Genomic DNA, 25,897 nt, shown 5'->3' on the forward strand with positions numbered 1-25,897 from the left:
GCACTTATGTTTATAAAAAATTTTACATTATTATTGATTTCATTAATTCCTTTTTATAAAGAGATTTAATTATTCCACTTTTTTCTTTGGCACTAATATGTTTATTTAAATGACCCTTTTCCTTGGATATAAGCTTATAGGAATTAAAAATTCATCCATCTGGCTCAATCATTTAAAAAAAAAAAGGTTACTATATTGATATAGTGCCATTAATCCTCCTGAATGAATCAAGGTATTGTGACTGTTTAAAAATTTTCAAATATAGGCTTACATTTGGCCTCCCTTTGAGGGGGCTACATTGTGCAGCATGTGGGATCTTAGTTCCCCAACCAGGGATCAAGTGCTTATCCCCTGTAGTGGAAGCTCTTAACCACTACACTGCCAGGGAAGTCCCATGTTTGGCTTTCTTTTAGTGTAAAAACAATCATAAAATAATCTTCATCCAGGTATAAAATAATCTCCAAAGAAGAGCTCTGTTGAAAGGGCTTTTTGAACTAAGGTCTCTTCATGAGTAAATTCTAAAAGAGTTTGAGTTTTCCTCCTTGCTTTAATGGATGCAGGCACCCACTACCCATGCCTCAAGCATACTGCGTTGAGCATCTCGTGTATGGACTTTTAGGGAAATAACTATGCTTCACCACAGTCGTTTTCCACATTTGTTCTAATTTCTCACCATCTTCCCGCCCGTGCATCTCCGCAAGGCTGCCTCGCCCACCAGTTTTAGTCCACCTTTGCTTTGCATGGAAATAACTTGGCTTACATAAACTGTGCGTGTGTCCGTGTGACTGTCTCTGATTTGGGTTGCCATGCATCACATTTTAACTTTGGACTCACATATAAGTTTAATCACAATCGTTTTTGTTGTTTTTCTTTCCTTTCCTTTCTTTCCCTCCTTGGTCTGTCCATTACGTGTCTAAGCAAGGAGGTTGCTCCAAGGAAAGGACCATGCCTCTCAGCACAAGACTGTTTGTTTCACTGTTAGGTGTGAATTTCCCTTAGATGAAATGCCGGTTTGCAGCTGATTCAGATATATTTTATATAGTCATTGTATATTGGCAGAACTAAACATACTGCGTTCCAGATTTTTCTATGATTAAATAATGTATATACATTATTAGGAAGTATTCTGAGTTTGCTACTACTGGCTTTCTCCTAGAGGAAATCAACTATCTGCGATTTCTAATGCTTTTTTCCTTTTTTTCCCATATTCATTTTTTTTCAACATTGATCTGTAACATCTGAACAATCTTGAGATATCTTTGTGTAATTTCACTGCGTTCGTTCTTTGTTTTGTGATTTTGTGTGTGTGTGTCTTGATTATTTGTTAAAGCTTTGTTATATGTGTGGATGTGCTACAAGTGAGAAAATTAAGCAAGTTATTTCCTGCTCATTTTTCCTTTTCAGTTTTTTTTCCGTTAGCCTTGCTTTGCTTTTGTATCCTGAGACCTTGTGGATCCACCATTCCCAGCCCATTTTGTTGTCCCTCCCGCCACGACAGGAAAAGACACTGTGTCGTTTCAGTCCTGATTACATTTGCCAATATCTTTTTTGATTTCCATTTTACTTTCGATGTTTTTCCATTCACATCAAAGATGATGAGACAGAATCTACAGAAACATCTGTCCTGAAAAGTCACCTGGTTAATGAAGTTCCTGTCCTGGCAAGTCCGGACTTGCTCTCTGAAGTTTCTGAGATGAAACAAGATTTGATCAAAATGACCGCCATCTTGACCACAGATGGATCTGATAGGGCAGGTTCCATCAAAGTGAAGGAGCTGGTGAAGGCTGCCGAGGAAGAGCCAGGGGAGCCTTTTGAAATTGTTGAAAGAGTTAAAGAGGACTTAGAGAAGGTGAACGAAATCCTGAGAAGCGGAACCTGCACAGGAGATGAAGGCAGTGTGCCGAGGTCTCAGCCAGAGAAAGAGTTAGTGGAGGAGGAGTGGGTCATTGTCAGTGAGGAGGAGATAGAGGAGGCTAAGCAAAAAGCATCTTTAGAGATCGCCGAATACCCATGTGTAGAAGTTAGACTAGATAAAGAGACCAAAGTAGAAGTAGAGAAAGACTCAATGGGGCTAGTGAACTACCTTACTGAGGATCTGAATTCCTACGTGCCTCCTCACGAAGAGCAGCCCCAGAAGGAGCAAGGTATGGTAGGGGAGAAGTGTGAGGCTCAGGGTCCCAGTAGGCACTCAGAAAGCGAAGGCAAAGATGCACCCTCAGAGGAGACACAGAGTACACAGAAACAGCCCAAACCAAGCCTGGGGATCAAGAAGCCGGTGAGAAGGAAATTAAAGGAGAAACAAAAGCAGAAGGAGGACAGTCCACAAGCTAGTGCAGAAAAAACAGAACTTAAAAAAGGGAGTTCGGAAGAGTCATTAGATGAAGACACAGGTTCAGCCCCCGAGCCTCTTCCTGCTGTAAAAGCTACGTCACCTTTGATAGAGGAAACGCCCATTGGTTCCATAAAGGACAAGGTGAAGGCCCTTCAGAAACGAGTGGAAGATGAACAGAAGGGTCGAAGCAAGTTGCCTGTCAGAGTCAAAGGCAAAGAGGATGTGCCAAAAAAGGTAACACAAAGGACACATTTGGCTGCATCCCCCTCTCTGAAGTCAGAGAGGCATGCGCCAGCATCCGCCTCCTCTAGAACAGAAAGACACACTTCTCTTTCCTCCTCTGCCAAAACAGAAAGGCACCCTCCGGTATCACCATCGAGTAAGAACGAGAAACACTCACCCGTGTCACCCTCCGCGAAAGCTGAAAAGCACTCCCCTGTGTCATCCTCAAGCAAAACTGAGAAACATTCACCCGTTTCACCCTCGACCAAAACGGAAAGACACTCCCCTATGTCCTCTTCTACAAAAACAGAAAGACACCCTCCTGTTTCACCGTCAGGTAAGACAGATAAACGCCCCCCTGGATCTCCCTCTGGGAGATCCGAGAAACATCCGCCGGTATCTCCTGGCAGAACAGAGAAACGCTTGCCGGTGTCACCCGCTGGAAGGATGGAAAAGCATTCTCCTGTCTCAAGTTCTGGGAAAACTGAGAAGCACCTGCCAGTGTCACCTTCTGGGAAAACAGACAAACAACCACCTGTCTCCCCCACCTCAAAAACAGAAAGAATCGAGGAGACCATGTCTGTTCGGGAGCTGATGAAAGCTTTCCAGTCAGGTCAGGACCCATCGAAACACAAGACCGGACTCTTTGAGCACAAATCTGCAAAACAAAAACAGCCACAAGAAAAGGGCAGAGGTCGGCTAGAAAAAGAAAAGGGACCGATAGTAACCCCAAGAGAAGCGCAGAAAACGGAGAGTCAGACAATCAAACGAGGCCAGAGGTTCCTGGCCACGGGACTCTCAGAACCCAGAAGAGCAGTCCGTGCTTCCTCCACAGGGTTTAAGAGAGAAGATGGGGCTGGAGAAAAGGAGAAATCTCTCAACCACAAAACACCCGAGCCTATTCAGCCAGTGCCTGAAGAAGAAAGCCATAAAGATAGCGAAGTCCCCAAAGAAAAGCTGGCTGACGACCAGGGAGACCTGGATCTCCAGATCAGCCCAGACCGGAAAACCTCCACTGACTTTTCTGACGTCATTAAGCAAGAACTGGAAGACAATGACAAATACCAGCAGTTCCGTATGAGTGAGGAGCCTGAGAAGGCACAGCTTCACTTAGACCAAGTGCTAACTAGTCCTTTCAACACGACATTTCCACTAAATTACATGAAAGATGAGTTCCTCCCAGCCCTGTCTTTGCAGAGTGGCGCTTTACATGGCAGTTCTGAGAGCCTGAAGCCCGAAGGAGTGGCAGATTCTCCGTGTGGCAGCCTGATGGAAGGGACCCCTCAGATTAGTTCAGAGGAAAGCTATAAGCATGAGGGCCTAGCCGAGACCCCTGAGACAAGCCCAGAGAGCCTTTCCTTCTCGCCAAAGAAAAGTGAGGAGCAGATTGGGGAAACACATGAAACTACCAAGTTAGAAACAGCACCAGAAAGTCATTCCGAAAAAGGACATCCCTCAACCAAAGATGTTGCTGATGGTTCTGAAGGGCAAGGTGCTGCAGTCACCGAGGCAGCAGAGTCCTCTGCTGAGCATCAGCTGACAGAGGCCACGCCAGACCCTTCCAAAGACATATGCCCCCCACAGGAAGGTGACAGCCTTGGTGGTCAAAGTGTATCATTAGCAAAAGAAACACCCGAAGGACTGACTGAGGAAGTGACCTCTGACAAAGGTCCACTTGCACAGATTAGTCCATCCCACGAGACGCAAACTGATACCGAAGCTCAGGAATCCACAGCCACCAAGCCCTCAGGGGAGGCAGAGGCCTCACCGTTGTCCGAGGCCGCTGTAAAGGCAGGCTCAGGGACTGAATCAAAGCCCCAGGCAGCCATTAGAAGTCCGCAAGGGTTAGAACTCGCACTCCCTAGCCGCGAGAGTGAGGTTTTCAGCCCCGGGGCTGACGAATCCTTCGGTGTGAGCCACAAAGACTCCCTGGAGGCCAGCCCTGTGCTGGAAGATAACTCCTCACACAAAACTCCCGATTCTCTGGAACCGAGTCCTCTGAAGGAATCCCCTTGCCGTGACTCTCTTGAAAGCAGCCCCGTTGAACCAAAGATGAAGGCTGGAATTCTCCCAAGTCACTTTCCTCTTCCCTCAGCTGTTGCCAAGACTGAGCTCTTCACGGAAGTGGCCTCGGTGCGGTCCCGGCTGCTCCGAGACCCCGACGGCAGTGCCGAGGATGACAGCCTTGAGCAGACGTCACTCATGGAGAGCTCGGGGAAGAGCCCCCTTTCCCCAGACACCCCCAGCTCCGAAGAAGTTAGCTACGAGGTTACGCCCAAAACCACAGACACACCAAAACCAGCTGTGATTCCTGAATGTGCGGAGGAGGACGACTCAGAAAATGGGGAGAAAAAGAGGTTCACACCGGAAGAGGAAATGTTTAAAATGGTAACCAAAATCAAAACGTTTGATGAACTTGAACAAGAAGCAAAGCAGAAAAGGGACTACAAAAGGGAACCCAAGCAGGAAGAATCTTCTTCATCCTCTGATGCAGATGTCGACTGTTCAGCAGACACGGATGAACCAAAACACACAGAGAGTGTCGAGGATGAGAGTGACGCTCCTGCGGTAGTAACAACAGAGGGCAGGGAGGCTTCTTCCTCCTCAGAAAGTGAACCTGAGTTGACACAGCTGAAGAAAGGTGCTGACTCAGGTCTCTTGGCAGAGCCAGTTATTCGAGTGCAGCCTCCTTCCCCACTTCCATCCAGCATAGACTCAAATTCCAGTCCTGAAGAAATACAATTCCAGCCTATCGTTTCCAAGCAATACACTTTTAAGATGAATGAAGATGCTCAGGAAGATTCAGATAAATCAGAAGAAGAAAAAGATTATAAATCTCGCTTACCCGAAGACAGTCATGCTCTTCCCACTGATGGACCAGAGATATCTTATGATGATCTGAATGGAGATGCTTATCAACCAAAACTTGGCGATGGGCTTGAGGAGTGTGAGATTGGGAGTCCTAACAACTCAGCCGCTCCTGTCTCTTCAGGTCTCCACAGTTCCCCCGGTGACGATGTCAGTGAGCAGCTAGTTATCCATAAGGAATCACTAGCCCTCCAAGACACTGGTGAGAAAGACCTAGAAGAAGAGCTTGGTGTTCCTGGAGTCGAATCTCCACAAGCAGATGCCCCCAGTGAAGGCTCTCCATCTTTCTCCTCTTTACCTCTTTGTCCAGCATCTGAAGCAAAAGAATTAGATGAAGACATGGTCTCTACAGCTTCTGCTACAGAAATGGAGGTCACAAAACCTGACCAAGCTTTTGAGAGCTTACCAGAGGACTGTTCCATTCAAGATTCACTCATTACTACTCAAACTTATAGATCATCCTTGGATGTTCCAGTGTCAGACCCAACAGAGACTGGGGAAATCTATGATCCTCAAATCATAAGCCCTTATGAAAATGTTCCTTCTCAATCTTTTTTCTCTGGTGAAGAAAGCAAAACCCAAACAGATACAAGACACACAAGTTTTCATTCTTCTGAAGAGTATTCTGTTACCATCACATCCTCTGTTGAAGATGTAGTAGAGACAAGCTCCTCTGATAAAACTGTTTCAAGTAAAGAAGCTAATTTTGAGAAGCAGGTCTTGGAAGTAGAATCCAAACAAGAGAGTACCTTGCAGGAAATACAGTCAGAGGGAGCCTCCTCATCTTTGGAGCCACCTGTACCAAAAACATCAACAGTTGTCAGTGAACAAATAAGCAAAGTCATCATCACAAAAACTGATGTGGATTCTGATTCCTGGAGTGAAATCCGTGAGGATGACGAAGCCTTTGAGGCTCGAGTGAAAGAGGAAGAACAGAAGATATTTGGTTTGATGGTAGACAGACAGTCACAGGGTACCACCCCTGACACCACTCCTGCTAGGACCCCAACTGAAGAGGGGACCCCAACCAGTGAGCAAAATCCATTTCTCTTTCAGGAAGGAAAATTGTTTGAGATGACCCGAAGTGGTGCCATTGATATGACCAAAAGGTCCTATGCTGATGAAAGCTTTCACTTTTTCCAAATTGGGCAAGAATCCAGGGAAGAGACTGTCTCACAAGACATGAAAGAAGGGGGTACAGGTGCTGAGGCCCCACCGGTGGAGACATCAGCTGAGTCATTAACACTCTCAGAATCAAAAGAAACAGTGGATGATGAAGCAGAGTTACTCCCAGATGACCTGAGTGAGGAGGTAGAAGAAATACACACTTCAGATACCCCACTTAGCTCCCAAATAGACATTTCAGCCTCCACAGAAACATCCATGAAAGAGGCTGATTTCATCCATGAAATGGGTGATTCCCTTCCTCCGTCCAGTGTGAAGCAGACCACTTGCCCTGACTTCCCTGAACAAGTTGTACAAGTTCAGTTAGATTTTTCCACAGTCACTAGGTCTGTATATTCAGATCAGGGTGATGATTCTCCCGATTCCTCCCCAGAGGAACAGAAATCAGTCATTGAAATCCCTACTGCACCCATGGAGAATGTGCCTTCTACTGAGAGCAAATCCAAAATCCCTGTAAGGACTATCCCCACTTCAACCTCAATACCTCCATCAGCGGAATACGAGAGTTCCCTTTCTGAAGATTTTCTGCCCAGCCTGGATGAGGAAAGTAAAGAAGATGAAGCAAAACCAAAGTCTAAAATCCCCGTGAAAGCACCTGCCCAAAGAGTGGAGCAGCAACCTTCACGTCTAGACTCGCCTCTAAAGAAGACAGGTGGTCCCCAGGGACAGGACTCGACAAGCAGCGCACTGGATGATAGAAGCAAATCTGAATCTGATGCCAGTTTGGACATGAAGACCAAATGTCCAGTAGAAACTAGAAGTTACACTGAGGCAGAAATAGAAAGCACCGGTGAGGAAGAGGAGCTTGAGTTAGAATCAGAGGAAGGGGCCACAAGACCAAAGATATTTGCATCCCGATTGCCAGTAAAGAGCAAAAGCACCGCATCTTCCTGCAGGGGGGCCACAAGCCCCACAAAAGACAATAAGGAGCATTTCTTTGATCTTTACAGGAACTCCATAGAATTCTTTGAGGAGATTAGTGATGAAGCTTCCAAGTTAGTGGATAGACTCACACAGTCAGAAAGGGAGCAAGATTTAGTTTCAGATGATGAAAGTAGTAGTGCCCTGGAAGTTTCAGTAATTGAAAATCTGCCACCTGTTGAGACCGAGAACTCAATTCCTGAGGACATCTTTGACACAAGGCCCATTTGGGATGAGTCCATTGAGACTCTGATTGAACGCATCCCTGATGAAAATGGCCATGACCATGCTGAAGGTATTTGCCAGCCACTGGGATTCCCTGTGCTACGCATGTCATAAATTTGATATAGTTTTATTTTTTGTATGTCTGTTTTAGTTGGTGATTTGTGTCTCATTTCCTTTAAGCTTTCTGTAGTGGTTATTATGTTTGTGTAAGCCCTTTGTGTTTTGTGCTTTCTCTGTATACTCTTGTCCGTGGAAACAATCTCAAGATTGAGTAATGAGAATGCTTATGGAAAACATAAACATGATCGGCAGGCAACCAGGATCTTGCCTTTCCTCTAGCCGCTGCACGTGAGGCCATGCAAGCTTTGAGTTTTGTTGTTCTGACTTTCTAGGCTTTAGCCTCAAATTAAGCACATGGATTTATTTGGTTTCGTTTTGTATTATGAGGATTCATTGCTTTCTCTTCTTTTGTGTACTTTGAAATAATTAGTACTTCGCAATTTTATGATCATTAGAAAGCCGTTTGGCACAAGAAGATTTCACATATCATGAAATTCTAATTGTTGTGGATTTGTTTTTGATTTAGAAAGGTTGGATTTCAGATACCAATGGTAAATACTTTAAGCAGTCATAAGGTAAAAGCATGCTTTTCATTTATGCGACAGATAAATAGAGAATGGACTCTGAATAGATGCGGCAGACAACGAAAACTCAAACTTTGCATGATTTAAGTTGACTGTGAGGGGATGATGACCCTTTGAACTATGAAAAAAGGAAACCATAGATGGCTTTGAGAAGAAGCCTCTGGTCTTCCAATATCTCTACAATAAAGACTATTATTCTTAAATTTGGATTATAAAAAATGTCATGATACCATGACCTAAAATGCTGCCCATCGATTAATGGAAGTTAAAAATAAAAGGCAAAATTGTAGTCTGTGGGAGTATTATCTGAGTTTACTTAGTGGTAAGCAGACAGAAACTTTGCCCAAAAGGCATATATACATATTAATATAACATACACATACAACTATGTACATTTTATTCTTCCTTCTTCCAAGGTCACCAGGACCAAGACAAACGTTGTTTCTGGCCACACGGAAAAAACCGGGATGGTCTGATCAACGGGTGATCTAGGTCTCTTGAATCTTGGATGTGATTTTTTGCTACGTGACTCAGAAGTGATCTTATACTGCCACAGGCAATAATAGGAGTTCCTAACCAATTACTCCACTTCTCCATCCCATTTAAGATTTTTCTGCTGTTTGATGAGCAAGATGATTATCTTAGGGTGGGCAGTATCCTCTCAGACAATTTAAGAGGAAAGTCATAAGATTACTAGAAATCAGTAACTTATGCAGTTATGTCCAATGGCTAGTCTTGATTAAAGAGATATGGAAGCAGATGGTTTCCATGATTTTTATTAAATGTATCCCCCCATTCCATTCCAGAAATCAGGCAAACACACAATTTAATATGATTTAAAATGTTATAGTTAACTTGTGCTGTAATCAAATATTTGGACAATTGACTGTCTTTCTTTGGATGATCAGTACTGTGGTTCCTCTCCTGTCATGGACAACTTTTGGCCATTCTGTTTTTGACCTTCTATAGATCAACAGGATGAGCAGGAACGGATTGAGGAAAGGCTGGCATATATTGCTGATCACCTTGGCTTCAGCTGGACAGGTAAAATGCATATGACCCATTTCTTCAACAAAACCTGCTTGATTTGAATGACATGGTTCACATCAGCCAAGCGTCATTGACAATGAAAAAGGTCTTTTTTTTCTCCTTGAGGATGACCACATGGAATAGTGAAAAGAATGATCAACTGTGAACTCAAAAATCCGGGGCCTGCATTAACTCACTGTGTGAACCAGGGCAAGCCTTTTATTGTCTCTGGAATCTTGAATAATAGAACTTCAGGTTGAGAACAAAACAACTCCCACCACCCTCCTTTGGATATCTAAATTTTGGAGAGATTACTGTGTTTCAAAACCATTGTTAGATGCAGTTGTCATAGAATTTAATTTGAAATTCAAACAATTTAATTTGAAGTTCAATTTGAATATCTTGTTTTAGATACCTTGTATCAGATATTTTCATTGTAAACAGTACTAAACATAACTTCAAATGAAAGTTAAAATACATATGAATGAGATGTTCACTAATTTTCTGAGAAATAGGCATGTTTCAGTTTAGAAATTACATGTTAAATAATTTTTCTGATGCGAAGTGAATTCTAAAATCAAGGTGGTTTATTTACAAATAAGGATTTAAAAGGTATACCCTTTCATCTTTCCTATGATATAACATATTAAAGCAAGATTGCCAGGATTTTTTGCCTTTTCCTGGGTTTTTTGGGGGTTTTTTGGTCTGACTTTTATGTCATTTGTGACTACTTAATTGAAACAATATAAGGGCTTCCCTGGTGGCTCAGTAAAGAATCCGCCTGCATTGTGGGAGACCTGGATTCGATCCCTAGGTTGGGAAGATACCCTGGAGAAGGGAATGGCTACCCACTCCAGTATTCTGGCCTGGAGAATTCTATGGGCAGAGGAACCTGGCAGACTACGTAATTGAAACATTATAAAGTTAATATTAAGCTCCTTTAAGTTTCTTAAAGATTTGGTATGAAGTCATAATACTCTTAACAAAGATAACTGATAATGTAGAATAAATGACTGAAATAGTTTAAAGTAATTTAATAATACTGATCATTTTTATTTAACTGAGGAATTTAGAGGTAGGGAGGATCTCAAAATATCCCTAGTTGACTTATTAAATAGGTAGCATTCTGAATTATTTACTTTGCCTTTTAAGTATGTATGTCTATGTATGTTAAATGCAGTATCTATTATAGTTGGTAAAAATTCAAACCTTAAAATCATATGGAATGGTATAAAATGTAAATAAGTCCTTCACACTACCTATATCTTATCTTCGAGCTCCATTCCTCAAGGGTAACTGCTAACACTTTCTCATGTATTCAGACAAAATCTGCAGTGCTCACATCTATGCCTATTATTTAAAAAATAAGCTGTGTAATTAACAGTATTTCTCATAAATAATCCATCAGCCTAGAAATATCTATGTAATTCTTTTAAATAGATATTTAATTCCACTGTATAGGAGGCCATTCCATCGGTGGCCTTTGTTGATGGATGCCTAGGCTGTTTCTTGTTAGTGGCAGTAAATATCTTTGTGCACTGGTAGATTTGTGGCTGTGTCTATAGGGCATGGGCGTCTCTGGTGGCTCAGAGGTAAAGAATCCACCTGCTACTGCAGGAGATGCAAGAAGTGTGGGTATGATCCCTGGGTCCGGAAGATCCTCTGGAAAAGAAGTGGCAACCCACTCCGGTATTCATGCCTGGAGAATTCCATGGATGGAGGATCCTGGCGGGCTACAGTCCATGGGGTCGCATAGAGTCAGACACAACTGAGCACGCACGCACTATAGGGCATACCCTAAAAGGAAAATTGCTGGGTAAAGGATATGTATATTTTTAATTTAGAAAGATATTAGCAAATTACCCTCTAAAGAGGACACCTCAACACATACACCCCTCAATACATTAGCATCCATGTAGAATGTTAATGGTATAGACTTTAAATAAGAACTTTGTGGCTTCTTCCCTAAGTCAGTTAATGCTTCCCAGACCTTTTATTCATATGACATAATGTTGTAGAAAAGAGTTTATCCAACCAGCATAATATAGCTGCAACCAATATTTATCCAAGTACTCAGAAACAGGATTTATAGTATTTGAAAATTACCTAATTATGATTAAAAGTGAGACATGGTCTCTTCTACTGTTTTCACTCATTTATTTTCCATTATCTTGGTTAAGAGTATAAGCCAGTATTAATGGTCTCTTCTCAATTTTGGAATTAAATGGGGCTGAATTTACATATTTTACAATCATTGTTTCAAACTTACTTTTTCCACTATGACAGTGATCAACTCTAAACCCAGATGTAAGGAAAATATCTGGGGTTAGTGCTAGAAGAACAAAGGCATATGAGAGTCTTTTCTAATAGGAAAACATGAAGGAACTCTGTTACAGCAGTACAAAGAACACATCATTTGCAAAATGACAAGACAGGGTGTTGAGACTCAAACTTTGAAGTTAACGTGTTTACAAAGAAGTATTTTCTCTTCTAGAGTTAGCAAGAGAACTGGACTTCACTGAAGAGCAAATTCATCAAATTCGAATTGAGAACCCTAACTCCCTCCAGGATCAGAGTCATGCACTGTTGAAGTACTGGCTAGAAAGGGACGGGAGACATGCTACAGGTGGGTGGGGAGCTCTAACTAAAAGGCAGTAGGGTGGAGGTGGAAATAAGCCTTATTCGATGCCTTTTATGTCAGGTGCCACCAATCTGAAGTGCTGCTATAAGCAAATGAGAAGAAGCGATAACACTTCTCAAATAACCACGTTGCATGAAACTTCTTGTACTGTGTTTCTGTGAACAGCATTAAGTAGTGAAAAGTGATCCTAGCCCTGGTTGCTAACAGGAATGTTATTAAGATCCTTAAATTTTCTAAATATTGACAGCAGACACTTGCTTTACTAATCATTGTTTTATTGATGGTACATTATATTCAGTTCCTGCTTCCTTTACTCCTAAATAACTAAAATGGGGGGAAAATGTCAAGTGGATATTCTGACCACATCAAATAAAATGGGAAGTAGCCATAACCGCTTCTTATCCTTCAGCTGGCCTAAATTTGCTATTTCCTTTAATATCTCTTTGAAGACCTTACCTAGAGACTTCCAGCCCACATTTATCTTTCCTTCTCTTACCATTTTTCTCAACCGGATTGCCAGAAAATAAAAATAAAAATAGAGAGTATCCAGTTAAATTTAAATTTCAGGTAGTCGGAGAAGGCAATGGCGACCCACTCCAGTACTCCTGCCTGGAGAATCCCATGGACGGAGGAGCCTGGTGGGCTGCAGTCCATGGGGTCGCTGAGTCGGACACGACTGAGCAACTTCACTTTCACTTTTCACTTTCATGCATTGGAGAAGGAAATGGCAACCCACTCCAGTGTTCTTGCCTGGAGAATCCCAGGGACGGGGGAGCCTGGTAGGCTGCCGTCTATGGGGTCGCGCAGAGTCGGACACGACTGAAGCAACTCAGCAGCAGCAGCAGTCAGCAAATACTTTTTCTAGTATGAATATATCCCATGCAATATTTGGGATATACTTTTACCTAGAAAATCGTTTTTTATCAAAGGTTCACATTTGACAGGACCTTCTACATGTCGTCTGGTAACTCTGCTTTTAGGGCTTATTACCATGCTGTGTCACCCATTTTGTGTGTTTGTCTTGTTTGTTTGCTTACAAAGATCCTTAGTTGGGCTTTGGCTGTTTTTGGTACAGATATCAAAATTTTAGTAAATTTTTTCCTATACTTAAAATGTATCAACAAAAAAATTCACAAAGACAACTAAAGGAAAGGGTTTAAAAGACTAGCCCTCTGATGTAATCAATGTTTTTTCTTTAATATCCCAGATACCAGTCTCATTGAATGTCTCACCAAGATCAACCGAATGGATATCGTGCATCTCATGGAGACCAGCACAGAAGCTCTCCAGGAGCGCATCAGTCATAGCTATGCAGAGATTGAGCAGACCATTACACTGGATCATAGTGAAGGTCAGACAACTTAAGTGTGTATGAGTGTTGTGTACAGTTAATTCAGGCAATGGGACCCACCATCTTCCTTTTTCAGAGGGTTGCCTATGGTCTTTGGTCATACGTTCTTCTCCTCGCTACCCTGAGACTTCCTTGCCCATTTTAGGTACCCAAATACTGCTCATACTTTGATATTTCATCACCATCTCAGTCATTATGGGCTGCTTCAACAGAAAACCATGATCTCCAACAGAAAACCATGGTAGCTTAAACAACAGAAATTTATTTCTCTTGGTTCTGAAAACTGGAAGTTCAAGGTCTGGGTGATAGCATAGTCAGGGTCTGGTGAGGGCCCTCTTCAGGGTGGTTCATGGCTGTCTTCTTCTTGCTCTGTCCTCACATCAAGGACAGCCAGCTCTCTAACCTCTTCTTATAAGGGCACTCACTAATCATATTCATGAGGGCTCTCCCCTCATGACCTAATTCCCTCCTAGGGATACATTGTCCAAATATCATCAAAATGGGACTAGGGTTTCAGCATATAAATTTGAAGGGGACCCGGACAGAGGAGCCTGGTAGGCTGCAGTCCATGGGGTCGCTAGGAGTCAGATACGACTGAGTGACTTCACTTTCACTTTTCACTTTCATGCATTGGAGAAGGAAATGGCAACCCACTCCAGTGTTCTTGCCTGGAGAATCCCAGGGACAGGGGAGCCTGGTGGGCTGCCGTCTATGGGGTCGCACAGAGTCGGACACGACTGAAGCAACTTAGCAGCAGCAGCAGCAGCAATGTTCCCAGGTGGCTCAGTGGGTAAAGAATCTGCCTGCAATGCAGAAGACACAGGCAGATGCGAGTTTGATTCCCAGGTCAGGAAGATCCCCTGGAGAAGGGCATGGCAACTGACTCTAGTATTCTTGCCTGGAGAATCCCATGACCAGAGAGTCAGGTGGACTACAGTTCATGAGGTCACACAGTTGGACATGAGTGAAGCGACTCAGCATTCACACACGCGCACAAATAGTGCATAGCAACCATCAGCATGGGTGATACCCAGTGCCCTTTCTTCAGCTCCTTGTTGGCACTTCTGATGCTTGTGTCTTTTACTCCAGCTTAGTAACCTGTTTCTATGCATGCAACCCAAACTGAGTCATCAGTGACTGTACTACTTCCAAGGCCTGACTTGAGGGATTATACTCGCATCCTCTTTTGCTTCTACACAGTCATCCTTCAAACCCACTGGACCTCCAGCCATTGTTCTACCTCATTTTTGATATTAAAATTTCCCTAATTTACCCTCATTCATTTCCATTCTCACTGACTCTTTCTCCTTCTATCTGTCTCATCAGTATTTTTGCACTTTCTCTTCTTTCAAGCCTCCAATATGTCTCTTCTTTTCATTTTTTCCAACCTGATCATAATTGACATTCCTTATAAAAAAAAGAATAACTATAAGCAAATGTCCATATCCATTCACCACAAAATCTCCCAACGTAAGTGCATCTCAGTGCTTGTACTCTACCTTCCCTGCTGTATGAAATGGACTTGCTTTGCTAAAACCATCATCTTGTCTTTCGTACTGGATTTCATCCCCTTTACCAGCTGTGGGCTTCTCTCCTGCAGTGACCCACTCTGTCTTCGTACAACTAGACCGTGCTCTAGAGCATTACAGTGTACTTCATAGATCCCAGCTTTAAAAAGCAAAGCAAAGCAAATATCTTCTTTCACCCAACATGTCCCCCTGTATGAAGTTCTGTTTCTCCAGCCATTTCATGGGAAGTCTCTTCCAAAGAAGAGTCTCACTTTCCAATCTCTACTTTTTCTCTTCCCGTTCTCTATAGAACTGTCTCTAGAATCCATACAGGCCATGTGTGGTCATCACCGTTCAACAGCAAAGAATCTTGCAAAATTCACCAGTTTCTCCTCATCACCAAATGCACTGAGCAACTCAGTCTTCATCTTCCTTTACCCGCTTGTAACATTTGACACAGAAAACTAATCCCTTCTTCTTCTTCTTAAAATATACCCTCTCTTCTTGTTTTTTTTTTTTCCCTATTTCACAGGGTAGTCTCCCTCAGTGTCTTTGTGCAGTTTACATTCTGTAAATTCACACAATGGCATGTATTATTGTCGGCAGGAGCCTCATAGCTTGTCCTGTCTCCCATCTCTCCCCATCTTTCCAAGTCCAAGACACCCAACTTCTGCTCCCTGGGCGCCTCCGTCTTCTCAGGCTTCTAGGCTCTGGTGCTTTTTGTCTCCTCCATTCTGAGGTGTTCTTTCCTCAGATCATCACGTACCTTTTTCTCTCACTTTATTCAGGCCTCTGCTCAAATATCAGCTCCTAAAAGGAGCCTTTTCTGACATGTTTATCTGAAATACTGGCCCCGTTTTACTCTGTACTTTTCCCCTGGCTTCCTTGCCCCCTAAAAGTTACTATAAATCTATATCCGTAGAAATGCAAGTTCAGTGAGGCCAGAAACTTTTCCTGTCCTGTTTACTACTATGTATCCAGCATCTAAACACCTATTAGATACAAAACTCAACATATTATATCTGTTGAGTGAATAGAGAGATAGATGAATGTCAGTCACATCTCTGCCAAAAATTTTTCAGTGACTCCTTATTGCCCTTGATATAATGAAATTCCATGGCCTGGCTTAAGAGACCTTTCATAAAAAGAGTATTAACCTCAGAGTGTTTGTTTAATACATGTTCATACTTGCAAAGCACCTATAATATGCCTGTGCTGTGCTAAGTTGCTTCAGTTGTGTCTGGTTCTTTGCGACCCTATGGACTGTATGTAGCCCATCAGGCTCCTTTGTCCATGGGATTCGCCAAGCAAGAATACTGGAGTGGGATGCCACGCCCTCCTCCAGGGGATCTTCCAGATCCAGGGTTCAAACCCATGTCTCTTATGTCTCCTGCTTTGGCAGACAGGTTCTTTACCACTAGCACCACCTGGGAAGCCCATAATGGTACCTGATGTATAGTATAAAGATTCAGAACGTGTTAGCTATTAGTAGGAGGAGTAGTAGTAGTATTTTTATTTCCATTCTTATTAACCCTCTTCTTGCTATGTAGATTTATGCCTTGACTATTGCAGTTGGTTCGTGCTTATCTTTAGGTCTCCTAAAGATGTCTCACCCTCTGCATTTCCTTTCCTTGATTCTTTAACCCTGTTGGGTCCTTGGCATTCATCAGCTAGCACTGGAGGCCCAGTCACTGTGCATTTTAATATTTCTTACTTGCCTATGCTTCCCTAGATGGTCAGTATTAGATGGAAAGCAGGCACAGTGCCTCTATCAACTTTGTAACCATGAACCTATCACAGGCGTGGCATGTAGTAGTTACTTAATAAATACGTACTTAATACATTTTAGCTTCAGTTAAACACTTACTTGGAATCATTCTCCCCTCCAGGGTTCTCAGTACTCCAAGAGGAGCTATGCACTGCCCAGCACAAGCAGAAAGAGGAGCATGCTGCTTCTAAAGAGGATGAGGCCTCTGACCACCCTCCCATCGTCTCAGAGGAAGACATTTCTGTTGGTTACTCCACTCTTCAGGATGGCATCCCCAAAACTGAGGGCAACGGCTCCGCAACAGAGCTCCTTCCCCAGACTCACAAGGAGCAAGTTCAACAGGCTTTCTTAGGGAAAATGCAAGACCTGCCTGAGGAGACATCTCTTGAACAGCAAGAATACTTGTGAGTTCCAAAAGAAAGGCTGTGCTGGGTCAGTCCAGAGATGCCAGCCAACATGGCGAGGGTGCCAGCCATATCCAAGCATAAAGCGTTTTCAGATAGTTCTCAAATGACCCCACGAATAACAGATGCCAGAACTAGAGGAAAAGAAGCAAGATATTTAATAGACATCATGTGACAGCATTGCGTGGCACAAGTCTGCTTGAACCAGTTTCCAATTCGGTCACCTTGGGTGAATGCCTAAGCCGTTTGAGATTCCGTTTCCACATCTATAGATTATGATAGTAATATCCACTTTATTCACCTTACAGGGTCAAAGGTCAAAGGTGTGTCTCTGAAGGCACTGTTGACACTGTGGACCGTGCGGTCATGACTTGTGTATCTGCTGCACCTCACTTCTCTGTGTGCGTGCCGCTTGTGTTCTGACTGGTGCAGAGTGTGAACAGGGCCAGTGCAGGAGAAGCCACCACAAAGCTATGAGGTGGCTGACAATAAATATAGAGATACCACACAAATCACGCACACAGATTGAAAGACCATTAGAGGTTGGAATGGGAATGAAGAGAAGTCGTCTGGAGAGCTTCTGGCTAAAGGAAGCTGCAGAGTGCAGTGAGCTTAGAACTCAAGCTCTGGGCTTCCTGGAAGCAAAAGCAAAAGAAAGTTTCTTAAATGACACTTGTCTAGAAAACCAACCAGATCATGAGCAAGGCAAGCATGTCCCCGCCCTGAAATGTGAGAATAGTGTGTCAGGAGGCTCTTTGTCGTTGAGTGAGCTTTATGCTGAAATCACTGGATTTGGAGAAAATGGGCATTGAGATGACCTTGCCTTCCGCAGCGCACCACCTTCTCACCCACCCACCTTTAGATTGTAGGGGAGAACATAAAGGAGAGGCCAGGAAAAGAGAAGGAAGAAGGAAAAGATGGGAAGCAAAGAGGGACTATCAGAAAAGCACTCGGGGCATTTAACATTTATAGAGTGACAGAAAATTATAATCAAGTAGGGGAACATTTTTTTTTTTCTTTTAGAAATTGGGATGATAGGAACTTCCCTGGTAGTCTAGTGGCTAAGACTCCATGTTCCCAATGCAGAGGACCTGGGTTCAATCTCTGGTCAGGAAACTAGATCCCACATGCCTCAACTAAGACCTGGTGTAACCAAATAAATAATTTTTTAAAAAATAAATTGCAATTATAAAGATTGTGTTACTTAAACTATATCAATAGAAAAAGTTCCAATACCAAAAGATCTTATTAAGTAATAATAATTTTCCAGAGATATAACAAGAATCTCCCTCTATTTATGATTATGGTAACTATATTTAACATGGGGTTTATATATTGCTTTTTAAAATTTTTGCCAAATTTTGGTCTTGCTTCAGAAGCCTTATTGTCCACGGATCTTTCTTATATAAACCTCCTCAGATCATCAATATTACCTTGAGTTGTCAAAGATGAAATTATTTATTTATTAATATCTCATATTCTTTATTACCCTACTTTGTAGAGATTAGGAAATGGTAATACATTTGAGAATAATTTTTATCTCTTTAAAGTGCATCTTTCCCAGTCAATGCTACATCAATGTGCTGTAACTATATTTTACATACAATTTTTGTTCACATTTCATTTCTTGGCCAAGTTTAGAAACACATTTAGACTTCCATGGACTATGAAGACTGATTTCATCTTCCCTTCTTTCAACGGGGTCACAAATGCCTGTGTTCTCATGGTATACTGGGGCTTTTCCGTTTCAGTGTGACAACCCCAGGGACAGAAATGTCAGAGACTCAGAAGGCCACAGGAACATCGGGCTCCCCCACCAAGACACCTGAGGAAATTGTCACCCCTTCCGAGGAGGAGAGGCTGTATCTCCAAACCCCGACATCGAGTGAGCGGGGAGGCTCTCCAGTTGTGCAGGAACCTGAGGAGCCCCCCGAGTGCAGGGAGGAGAGTTCACCTCGGAAAACCAGCCTCGTGATCGTGGAGTCGGCCGAGGATCAGCCTCAGGCCTTCGAGAGGCTTGATGAAGAGGCTGCTTTTCAAAAGGTAAAATCTCCTCCTCTGTTTCTTTGCCCACGTGGAACAAAGCTCCACACCCTCTCCCATGTCCATTTCTCCAGTGACCTGTTTTTTTCACAGAACAGCTTGCCAAATTAATTAACTTGGGCCATGGGAAGCCCGCCAATCCCTTTTAAAAACCTGAGAACCCGTGAATCTAGAAAGAGAGTAGTACATGGTTCTAATTCTAGCTCTTTGACCATCAGCCCCAGTTTTATAGTTGGAAACCCTTTTGCTAAGAAAAATGAGCATTGGGGTGAAATAATATACCTGATATTACCTTTCAGAATTAGTTATCTTATAAATAAAGACGACTAGTGAGGGGAATTTACCGAGCGTCAGGTAAGCTGGCCAGCTGTGGGAGAGTGCTGGAATCTGCCCTCGTGGCAAGTCTGTCTGTGCGGTCAGGTGATAAGCGCACCAACTGTGGGTATTGAGTGGGGTTTACCTCCCAAAACAAATGTTTCTCATTAGGGGAAGTATTATTTCCAAGTGAGAGCTCCTATTTATTTTAAGAATGACTCAGGAAAAGGACATTACACCTACATTGACGGCTGCTTCCAAAAGTCAGAAAACCAATAGCGGCATGAGTATGCATCGCTGTCTCTTCTTTGTTTTTAAGTGAGGTTTTGATATTTGTGAAGACAGGTGGAGACCATCTTAAGAAACTGAGTTGAACCATTTATTCTCAGAACACGGCCTGAATGGTTCGTATCGCTCCCTCCTCTGAACTCCTGGATCAGAATGATCCCAGGGAGGGGAAAGGACAGGAACCGGCATTTTCAATAGCTCCTTGAAGGAGTCACACACACACACACACACACACAAGTGTGAACATCTTTCTGAATTAAACTTAATGTAAATTAAATTAGATATATTTTTCCTTTTTTGGATTTAAAAACATTTTATATGTCAGACTATTTTTAAAGCATGCATATACATCTTTTAGGAAAGAATGTTTTATAAAAGAATTAAGACTCTGGAGGGAAAATATCTTTGGGCTTAACATCTACATTTGTTTTTGTTCACTCTGAGTGTGATATCTGCTGGCAAGATTTCTAAAACCATAGTTTAAAATTAGGGGAGATCCAGGCAGATAAGAACTGCTCCAAATTTTGGCAGCTATTTTAAATAATGAATTCATCCCATGAATGGATGTTTATTCCAAGTTTGCGTTTGTACAGCCTTTATTCACCTCTCAAGTTCTTGGCTTAAATGAATTCTAGTAAAAACGTTTCATAGATGCTGTCTGAACTTAAAAGTTGCCAATTTTAGTCTAAGAATCTATAGGCTAACTGAAGTGTACACTTGAAACAATTATCTGGATAATTCATATATTTAATCTGTCCTATGCATATGAGTAAATTTTGATAAATTGCCCTATATTCCGCATTATTTATATGGGCCTATTCTACTTATTCTCGATGAATTTCTAATTCTTTCTCTTAAGCTTCCTATTTTGACCCTTTTCATCTCATGACCCTGACTTAAGGGTCCAATTTCAGTCACTTTTCTTACTGACCGTATTTCTAGGCAGCAGATTCCTAAGTGTACTTAAAGTATAATTTGGCTTGGAATTTACATGTTTTCCTGCAGCAGGAAAGAATATGGAAATATAAGTGATATTTTAGAGTATGTTGACAAAATTTAGTTGAGTAATCTTTTCTATTTTTCAATAGAATTTTTAAAGATAGCATTCCATTAGGAAAGAATGATTCCATATATGCGCTCCCAAGAGATATGTTTTCATCTAAAGTTATGATCTTAGCTCCAGCTCTGGCTTTGGGCCAGACCCATAAAATTGGATTGGCCTCTGCACCTCAGCTCCTCTGGACAGGGAGTCTAATACTATTCATAGCCTGTCTTCCTTGATGGCAGGGAAACTCACTACTGGCCAGATAATAGCTACAGGAAACTTTGACTTCCTGCAGAAAGTTCTGCTACAAGCGTAGGATATTTCTGTGCCTTTGGTGGGTCATTCCAAGCCTGAGCCCAAGAATCAACAGCTCACAAGTGTTTCTTGTGCTGCCCGTGATCTGTGTCTGCATCAGGAGTTGAAGTCCAGGAAGAGTGGGCAAGTTGCTTCTTTCTTCTGATGTACTTTGACAGATGGGTGCTCAGGCCACTCTCAGAATTTCAGATTTTTTTTTTAATTCAGTAAACAAAAGGCTATATTCTTGGTGAAGTCTGAGCCCAGCATGTGCTGTTTTCATCCCTCCTGGTGGCTTTTCCACCAAAGCCTCCACGAATAGAACTTGCAGAAACCAGTGTGAGCTAAAACAGAAACCTGTAGTGAAGAGACATTCCCTAGCATGATAAACAAAAACCCTGCTTCCATGCTTCCACCAGGAGCTAACAGAGGAATTAGGTGAGCTGGAGGCCAGCTCAGATGAGGAGGCGATGGTAACAACCAGGGTTGTCCGCCGACGAGTGATTATTCAGGTACCAGTTGTTCCGTTACTGCACGTCCAGGACACTTCTGTCCCCATAACCCTTTGAGAGTGACCAACCTGGAGTGGAGGGCTTGGCATGCTCCTTAGGTAGTGCATGGCCTTCAGAAAGCAGATCCTTAACCCTCCTAAGTTCTGTTTGTAAAGAAATGCAGCAGTAATGACATCCACAGCCTCCCTCTGAGAGAACGAACAGCAAGAGCAAGATTTAGCATCTCCAGCTCCACCCACCTCACCTCTGGCTGGTCTATTTTTGTTTGTTTGTTTAAGTTTGAGCTAACTTTGGTCAGATTTTCTAGCATGTTATTACCTCTTTTTTTTTTTTTTTTTTTTAAACTTACTGCGTGACAGGATTTGGCATCTCAGCAATGCTTCTCAAAGCTCCTTTAATTTTCTAACCTTCCTTGCATTATAAGCACTTGGGAGTAGTTCTTCAGCACTGATGTCAAACACGGAAGTGACCCTTTTCTCTCAACTGTGTAGGGAGATGATATGCCTGACATACCCCCAGAAACAGTCACAGAAGAAGAATACATCGATGAGCATGGACACACCGTGGTAAAGAAGGTATTATCTTAAGTATCTTAACACGATTGATTCAAGTTTCCTGTCTAAACGTGTATCAGTACCCTGGCACCGTCCCTTAAAAACAAGTTACATGAGTAAAATATCTTCTAGGTTACTAGGAAAATCATTAGGCGGTTCATCTCCTCTGACGGCACAGAGAAAGAAGAGATTACGATGCAGGGAACACCACAGGATTCTATCAGTGTTGATGAAGGGGATGGCTTTTCCAAAGTCATAAAGCGCATTGTGTTGAAGAGTGACACCGAGCAGTCAGAGGTGAGCCCACAACGTCTCCAGAACTGACTTTATGGAGAGGTGTAAAATAGAGCTCACAAGAGATGGACGAGATAGTTTATTCCTGCTGGCCTCACTTTTCCCCTTTATAAGGCAGTCTGTGTTTAGTTACACATTGATTTTTTTTTTTTGTCTTCGTGATTTGGAAAATGTTTAAATAACCACGAGGGAGATTTGTAGCCACTGTACTCATTGTCTTTGGTCCTTTTCATTTCCACTTTCTCATTAATTCAATTGACAGCAGCAGACATCCAAAAGTCAAAATTTAAAAGACAGCAATCCTATTAGCTGGCAAGTGGTAGATTCTAAAAAAAATCTTGTGCAAAGGCACTGGAGTGCCATGCCCAGTCAGCCACCGCAGCCTTCTCTAGGGCACCTTTGATAAATATTGGATTTCTAAACTTCTGCATTTCAGAGTCACTGAAAGCAGGATCCAGAAACTCCCTTGATTTGTAGTTTTATTTCTTCCTGTTTTACTTCCCTCTTTCAGAAGCGTATTTACTCTCTTTGACATGTAATTTGGAACATTCTCACCATCTTGCATCCATTCACATCCTCAGAATTTTATTATTACACACACGAGGTTCTCTAAAAATCTACATTTTCAGTTTCTCATGTCTCTGTGAGTTCCTTCTTTGATGGTTAATTTTGTCTTCATAATGTCAGAACAACCCATTTACACTTGGGAAAAGAGAGTTCATCTGCAGGGCACTGTGTCTGCATTGCACTGAGCAGCCAGTTCCTCAGCCATGAAACTTCCTGACCAACCTCTGTCCAAGCAACGAACTAAGTGGCTGATTTGGTGCTGTGTCTGTATAGTCAGTACATAGATGTTACCAATTGATTGTAGTCTTTTTCTGCTGCTTGTTGACAAAATGCTGTTTTTAAGATACACCATTGTAGCATGTGGGTTTTGGCATAGAAAAATTCATCACTGTTACATTTTCATCATCAGAAACTGTATACTGTGTATCCTTCATTCATCAGGTAACTTTGTCTGAGCCCAGCATTTTGTCCAGTACCTCACAATTTCAGGCTGAACCAGTGGAAGGCCGTAGAGTCAGCAAAGTTGTTAAGACAACTGTGGTCCATGGTGAGAGGATGGAGAAACATCTGGGGGATTCTAGTTTAGCCACTGATCTTCCTTCAGCCAAAGATGACTTTGAAGAGGTATAGAAGCATCATCACTTTGTCTTTATGTGTGTGCTTTGTGTTTGAGAAGAAAATGATTTATCATTGTGTCATTCCATACCTGTACTCATGGAAGGATGCAGAATAATTCAAGAGCGTAGAATTCCTATTTGAATAATGTGTACAGTGAAATAATTTTCCTCAACTTGTGTTCATTTGAGCCACCTGAAGAGTTTTTGAAAATCCATATGACCAGGATTCCCTTCAGCTCATTCTGGATCAGAATCTCCAAAGTTGGGGCATGATGGTACCTCTTGCCTAAAAGTCTCAGAACTGACTTGTACTTCCAATTAGTAAGGGAAAGAATTAGATATTGCCCCTTATTTTTGCTAATGGATATTCTCAGATATTTCCAATGATAAGCATTAAAGAAGATTCAGTTATCTTTCATAACGATAAATAAACCAAGCATTTATAATTAAGTTCTGATTTTCAGTAATTACGAAATGGGTCCACAGCACAGTGATATCCATAAACACTTACTACAATACAAAAATTCCCCAAATTTTGAGAACCAAAACAAATTTTTTAAGTTAGTAGCAAGCTAGTTTGGCAGAAAAACTTAGTGTGAACTGACAAGGAATTGTAATGACTTGGAGTCTTTTTTATTCCTAAAGAATGAATATTCGTGTTTTACTATTGATATATTAATGGGTGTGATTTCAGGATGCTGTCCCTACCCCAGATGAGATATTAGAATATATAGTGTATACCTCATATTACCTTTCTAAAATCCAAAAAGAAAAAAAACCTGAAATTTGAAATACATCTGGTCCCAAAGATTCAGCTAAGGGCTGGTGGGCGTGTGCAAAATACATCTATGAAACATTCTTTGCTATTGAAACATTTTGAAGTTAAATCTTATGTGTATGCCCTCTTTTATACCCACAGTATGCATTGAGATTATATATGAATGCATTAGGATATTAAGAGCATACTTTATTCATACTACTTTTAGTTCTTCAGATTTGACACCTGGTGAACTTGAACTATCAAAAGAAGAATCACCCGAGTTATACACTTTGGGCTTTATTTTTTTGTTGCTTGTTTTTGCCTCTGGTCGTTATTGATTGTATTTGTCGTTAAAGTCTGCATTGTGGAGAGGAGCAGGGTGAGGCGAGGAGGAAATTAGAACTCAACCAGTATAGGTAGGGACAACTGTAGAGTAGTTGAACCAGTCTCCTTCATGAATGGAAGAAATTTTACAGACCTGTTAAATAAAACTTGATCCTTAGGTCTGCTCCTAAGAACTGCTTTTCTTTATCCTTTCAATATTTTTATATTGACTATCCATTAAGCAGAGTGATAGATTAAGTTAAAGTCTATGGTTTATGATAGACTTTGTCTTGTTCTGTTTTTTCCTTATTTCAGGCTTTGAGTTACACAGGTAGCCACATGAAAGTCTACTCCCCCAGTTTAGTAGAGAATGAAGTCCTGAAGGAGGATGGATCAATAATTAGAAGGTTTGGGTTAGCATGGGGTGATACTTTGCCAACTAACACTTTTTAAAAGTTTTCTAATATTAAGAAAAGATAAATAGAATCCACACATCTACCCTAAAACCCCCTTGGGAGCTACAGACTCACCCTGCATTTTAAGACTTCCATCAAGTGATACATCAGTCACTGTGTCATTCCTGAAGTATTCTCCTGATGCTTTAAAAGTAATACTCAGGTGCTTCCCTGGTGGCTCAGTGGTGAAGAATCCACTTGCCAATGCAGGAGACTTGGGTTCAATCCCTGGTCCAGGAAGATCCCACATACCACGGAAATGAAGAGCCAGCACAGCCATAAATAAACAAACAAAGAAAAAAAAATTTAAGTAATACTAAGACATGATAATGGGAGAAGGCAATGGCACCCCACTCCAGTACTCTTGCCTGGAAAATCCCATGGACGGAGGAGCCTGGTAGGCTGCAGTCCATGGGGTCGCTAAGAGTCGGACACGACTGAGCGACTTCACTTTCACGTTTCACTTTCATGCATTGGAGGAGGAAATGGCAACCCACTCCAGTGTTCTTGCCTGGAGAATCCCAGGGACGGCGGGGCCTGGTGGGCTGCCGTCTAATGGGGTCGCACAGAGTCGGACATGACTGAAGCGACTTAGCAGCAGCAGCAGCAGCAGCAGCAAGACATAATAGTCAGATGACTTTTAGACAGTCACGTCATAGATTTAAGCAAGTCACCAATTTCATTGGGCCAACCATCTCGGATATTCCATTGTAGAATAGAGTTCAGTTCAG

The 25,897-nt window shown here is 42.1% G+C and overlaps 1 protein-coding gene across 19 annotated transcripts in view; it reads left to right on the top strand.

Annotated features, from left to right (window-relative positions):
- The window catches only part of ANK2 (ankyrin 2), a 285,421-nt gene that overhangs the window by 254,496 nt on the left and 5,028 nt on the right, over positions 1-25,897 (top strand). For 11 of the 19 annotated variants that reach the window (XM_055588008.1, XM_055588011.1, XM_055588000.1 and 8 more), the window contains 9 exons: positions 9,367-9,441; positions 11,921-12,052; positions 13,275-13,418; positions 16,816-17,098; positions 18,850-19,141; positions 22,087-22,170; positions 22,282-22,446; positions 23,452-23,634; positions 25,027-25,118. In XM_055588008.1, the coding sequence (XP_055443983.1) occupies positions 9,367-9,441; positions 11,921-12,052; positions 13,275-13,418; positions 16,816-17,098; positions 18,850-19,141; positions 22,087-22,170; positions 22,282-22,446; positions 23,452-23,634; positions 25,027-25,118 (1,450 nt within the window). Of the gene's footprint in view, positions 1-1,592; positions 7,824-9,366; positions 9,442-11,920; positions 12,053-13,274; positions 13,419-16,815; positions 17,099-18,849; positions 19,142-21,502; positions 21,596-22,086; positions 22,171-22,281; positions 22,447-23,451; positions 23,635-25,026; positions 25,119-25,897 lie in introns of all 19 variants that reach the window. The other 8 variants (XM_055588009.1, XM_055587996.1, XM_055587992.1 and 5 more) reach the window with 2 other exon arrangements.

Source organism: Bubalus kerabau, chromosome 7 (genome assembly GCF_029407905.1).
Source record: "Bubalus kerabau isolate K-KA32 ecotype Philippines breed swamp buffalo chromosome 7, PCC_UOA_SB_1v2, whole genome shotgun sequence".
NCBI classification, from domain to species: domain Eukaryota; kingdom Metazoa; phylum Chordata; class Mammalia; order Artiodactyla; family Bovidae; genus Bubalus; species Bubalus kerabau.